Below are 4,925 nucleotides of genomic sequence, written 5' to 3' on the forward strand. Positions count from 1 at the left end.
AGCCAGTGAGTGCTGTGAGCGCACCGGTCATCCCTATATAGGATCCGAACCCGCGGTGGGACCGCTGCTGCGCTCCCAGCACCGCACCCTCCCGAGTGCGCCACGGGCTCGGCCCAAAGCTTGGGTTCTTAACACCCAAGCCAAACTACCTCTGAGGAGGTGGGCTGTCTTCCTGGGCAGGCAGTAGGACTTGGAGGAGGGCTAATGTCGTTCTGGGTTAACTGGCCTGCTTCATCTCGGTCTTCCCTACTTCAGGGAAGCTCGTGGGCTGTGCCATCATCCATGTCAATGGAGACAGCCCAGAGGAAGTGGTCCGTGCCACACGACTGGCTTTTGAATACCAGCGCCGATTCCGCAAGGATGTGATTATTGATTTGCTCTGCTACAGGCAGTGGGGCCACAACGAGCTGGATGAGCCTTTCTTTACCAACCCAGTCATGTACAAAATCATCAGGTACAATGATAAAGTGTCCTTTAATATACCTCCCCCCTTCCCCTATATTGCTTGCATTATTATTGTTCTTTTTTTGGCAGCTGGCAGGTACGGGGATCTGAACCCTTGACTTTGGCGTTACAACACCATGCTCTAACTAACTTAGCTAACCCACCAACCCTTTTATTTTTAACAGAAACTCTCAGCTACGGTGACCAACTTCCCTGGTTTGCCTGGGACATGAAACTTTCAGTGCTAAAAGTGGGACAGTCCTGGGCAAACTGGGATGGTCACCCTATGGGTCTCAGAAGAGCCTCTTATATTCTTCAAATGCTACATGTTTCCTCATGTATGGGAATGGGCAACTTAACAACTCATCTAGCAGATGGAAAGACTGAAGTAGGAAGACTTAGGCAAGCCTTGCCCGAAGCTACTGAGTATGGTGTTGGCAGGATCAGAAATAGAACCTCTATGTTTTTTTTGACAAATCATAGATGTGGACCTGTTTTGTGCCTTGGCAAGAGGTAACACGAAGGATTTTAATGGATGTTTAGAATGGCACTGTCTGAGATGGAAGCCATTAGCCATAGGTGGCTACTGAGTACTAGAAATGTGGCCAGTCCTGATTGGCCGGTTAGCTCACTTGGTAGAGCATGGTGCTGATAACACTAAGGTCAAGGGTTTGGATCCCTGTACCAGCCAGCTGTCAAAAAAAAAAAAAAGAAATGTGGCTAGTCCTGAATGAGATGTACTGTAAGTGTAATATAAATACCAGATTTCAAATACTTAGTATATAAACTATAAACATAAAATATCTCAATAATGTTCATATTAATTAGATATTGAAATGACAACATTTGGGGTATATTGACTTAAATAAACTGTATTATTAAAATTTGTTCCACCTGTTCCTTTGACTTTTCCTATGTGATTGCCAGAAAATTTAAAATTACACATGTGGCTTGTATTTTATTTCTACTGGCCAGCACTGATTGAGAAGGTTAATGTGAAAGAGAGTGAACGTGTTGCTTTGGAATTTCTTTTTCTATATACTAGAATGTAAAATAGTTCTCCCTCCCCCACTTTATTTCCTCATAGATACAAATTAAAGCAGAGAATAATTTACGGGCCTTTCTGGTCACAAGTAGCAGGAGGAGTGCTACTCTAAGGAGAACAAATCTGGGGTCTCCATTTATCTCTGAACTTAGCAGCTGAATGACTCCATGTGCCTCCGGGGCCCCTTTAAGAAAATCTATCCTGTCTTCCTCTCACTCTTGTCAGGATTAAATATGCTAATATGCATGAATCATCTTTATAGTTCCAAGTATTATATGAATGTGGTAGGGCATTATTATTGTCATAACACCCTGGTGCTATTATAAAGGAGTATTAAGGCCACCTGACACAGGTGTTAGCAACTTGGAGTTTGACACTTTTAAAGAGAATACTCAGTGTGAGTCAGTCTTGTAAATAACTGTCCAGAATTTACAAACTTATAGAAAAACTCCACTAATTATTTCTATCTGGATATAGATAAAACTTTATAAAGATAAATCTGTTTTCTCTTGCTTGCCTGGAAAAGGTTGTTACTCACGAGTGCCTTTAATTTATTAATTAAAATGTAAAATTTTTAATTATTTATTTTGTTTTATTAACTTGTTGAGGTGAAAGTCACATCATTCAAATTGACTTTATTTTGTTTTGGTGGCTGGCTAGTGCAGGTATTGAACCCTAGACCTTGGTGGTGTTAGCACCACGATCTAACCAACTGAGCTAACTGGTCAGCCCCAAATTGACTGTTTTAAAACGAACAGTTCAGTGGCATTTACTACATTCACAATGTTGGGCAGCTACCACTTCTTTCTAGTTCCAAAACATTTCCTGGGTGTCTTTTTATTTTATTTTTATTTTGGGTGGCTGGTTGGAGTGCCTTTTTACAGCGATGGCACTCTATAATGCTTTTGACAATGGCTGTCTCTGTCTGCCTTAGATTTTTACAGATCAGATTGATTTTCCCCCCTCTTTCTTGGACAGAGCCCGCAAGAGCATTCCAGACACATATGCAGAGCACCTTATGGCCAATGGACTCATGACCCAGGAGGAGGTGTCTGAAATAAAAGCTTCCTACTATGCCAAGTTAAATGACCACTTAAGTAACATGGCCCACTACAGCCCTCCTGCCACTAACCTGCAGGCCCATTGGCAGGGCCTGGTCCAGCCAGAAGCTCATATCACCACCTGGAACACAGGTGTGCCCCTCGACCTCCTGCGGTTTATTGGCATGAAGTCTGTGGAGGTGCCCAAGGAACTCCAGATGCATAGTCACCTTCTAAAGATGTATGTGCAGGTGGGGAGCATTGAAATCACTGGATATTGCTTTTTCTTCTTGCTCAGCAAAGGAATTGATGTTGGTCTGGTCTTTTTGGTTGGCTAATTCATTTGACAAATATTTGTTGTGTGTCATTAGGTTCTAGGAACTGATCCTAGCATTGTTTTGATACTGATAGTCAATTAACTCAGATTTCTCTACTTGTATTTTTTCTTCATGTATTTATTTACACAACTTTAATACATTACATATACATGGAATACATGCATGTTATAAAAAATAGAGAAATACAGGAATGTCTGTTTTGATTTTTCCAGCCAATGAGCAGAAAATACTTTCTTTGGGTTGGTTTTAATGAAAGTAACAAAAATCAACACACATACCCTGAAGGTAACCATTTAGACCCTAAACATGCTGAGGTTTTACATATAGTCTTATGGTAACTGTAAGATGACAAACTGTCCTGGTTTGCCTGGGACTTAGGGGTTCTCTAGAGACTTTCAGTACTAAAACCAGGAGAGCAAAGAATTAAAGGTCTTTGTATTTCTTAAGCTTGGATGAAGGAACTTTGCCCTCTGAATTATTTTAAAACACTAACTTTGTTAAGTTTTTATGATAGGTATGGAGACTATGTACTTTCCATTCCCCTTAAGAGCTAGGATATTACAAATACATTTCCCCATGTACCCCTCCTTGATTCCATCTCCTCTGCCCTCCACAGAAGTAACCACTAACCTGAAGTGCATGTTTGTTTTGCCTGTTTTAAAACTTTGTAATTGGTAAAATATCTGTCTGCATTCTCTGATTTTGTCCAACAGTGTGGTATTTTTCCTTTTTGTTTTGTTTGTTTTTTGGTGGCTGGCTGGTACAGGGATCTGAACCCTTGACCTTGGTGTTATAACGCTGCACTCTAACCAACTGAAACAACATTATGGTTTTGATACTTACCTTTGTTGCACTACATTTTTTGAACTCAATGTGATAAAGGATGTGGATTCTTAAAAGCTCCTTTTTTCCTCCTCTTCAATGTTACAGTCCAGAATAGAGAAAGTGATGGACGGGACAAAGCTAGACTGGGCCACGGCAGAAGCTCTTGCCCTGGGTTCCTTACTTGCTCAAGGTAAGCAGTTTCTGTTTAGCTGCAGAGGTGGTAGAGAATGCTTTCAGTGACTTTTGTTACATGTGACCTCTGCAGTATTTTGAATTGCAATGACTCCTGTCATTTTCATTGACTTGAGAGGTTCTAAAACATGTTAACTTTTCTTACCTGACAATATTACTTAATTTCAGTGTAAGTCATGNTGGATTCTTAAAAGCTCCTTTTTTCCTCCTCTTCAATGTTACAGTCCAGAATAGAGAAAGTGATGGACGGGACAAAGCTAGACTGGGCCACGGCAGAAGCTCTTGCCCTGGGTTCCTTACTTGCTCAAGGTAAGCAGTTTCTGTTTAGCTGCAGAGGTGGTAGAGAATGCTTTCAGTGACTTTTGTTACATGTGACCTCTGCAGTATTTTGAATTGCAATGACTCCTGTCATTTTCATTGACTTGAGAGGTTCTAAAACATGTTAACTTTTCTTACCTGACAATATTACTTAATTTCAGTGTAAGTCATGTTGACAGACTTCATCAGAGTAGGCTCTAGAGCAGTTATGACAAAGGGCTCAGTGCTGGGTGTATTGAAAAGATATTTTTCTCTAAAAATTGTGGGGCAAGTGGTGACTCTCCATTCTTATACAATCTCACCTTGACTATAGACTACAGGACAGGTATATTTTAATAAAGAGAATCGATTATCCTAAGGAAAATTCTGAGGATGAGCCAATGTATAAGAATTCAGAGTCACCATGCCTTATTATTACTTAAGTTATTCATGGGAATCAGGATTTTTTTCTTTCTTCCTAAGGTTTTAATGTCCGTCTGAGTGGCCAGGATGTTGGCCGTGGAACTTTTAGTCAGAGACATGCGATGGTGGTTTGTCAGGAGACCGATGACACCTACATCCCTCTGAACCATATGGACCCTAATCAGAAGGGCTTTCTAGAGGTAGGATGTTTTAAAATCTATTGTAACGTCCAGGTGCCAATTATTAAAGTTTCAGGATTCTTTTTTTTTTTTTTTTTTCTTTTTCCGTGTCCGGCAACGGATCGCAACCCTCAGTGTTGCC

At 40.8% G+C, this 4,925-nt stretch overlaps 1 protein-coding gene across 1 annotated transcript in view; it reads left to right on the top strand.

The window, feature by feature from the left end:
• DHTKD1 (dehydrogenase E1 and transketolase domain containing 1) overlaps positions 1-4,925 on the top strand; it is a 46,544-nt gene that overhangs the window by 18,080 nt on the left and 23,539 nt on the right. The window contains 4 exon segments of the mRNA XM_008573034.1: positions 97-454; positions 2,468-2,780; positions 3,798-3,882; positions 4,665-4,804. Of these exon segments, the coding sequence (XP_008571256.1) occupies positions 97-454; positions 2,468-2,780; positions 3,798-3,882; positions 4,665-4,804 (896 nt within the window).

This window comes from Galeopterus variegatus, unplaced genomic scaffold (assembly GCF_000696425.1).
Source record: "Galeopterus variegatus unplaced genomic scaffold, G_variegatus-3.0.2 Scaffold867, whole genome shotgun sequence".
Lineage (NCBI taxonomy): Eukaryota > Metazoa > Chordata > Mammalia > Dermoptera > Cynocephalidae > Galeopterus > Galeopterus variegatus.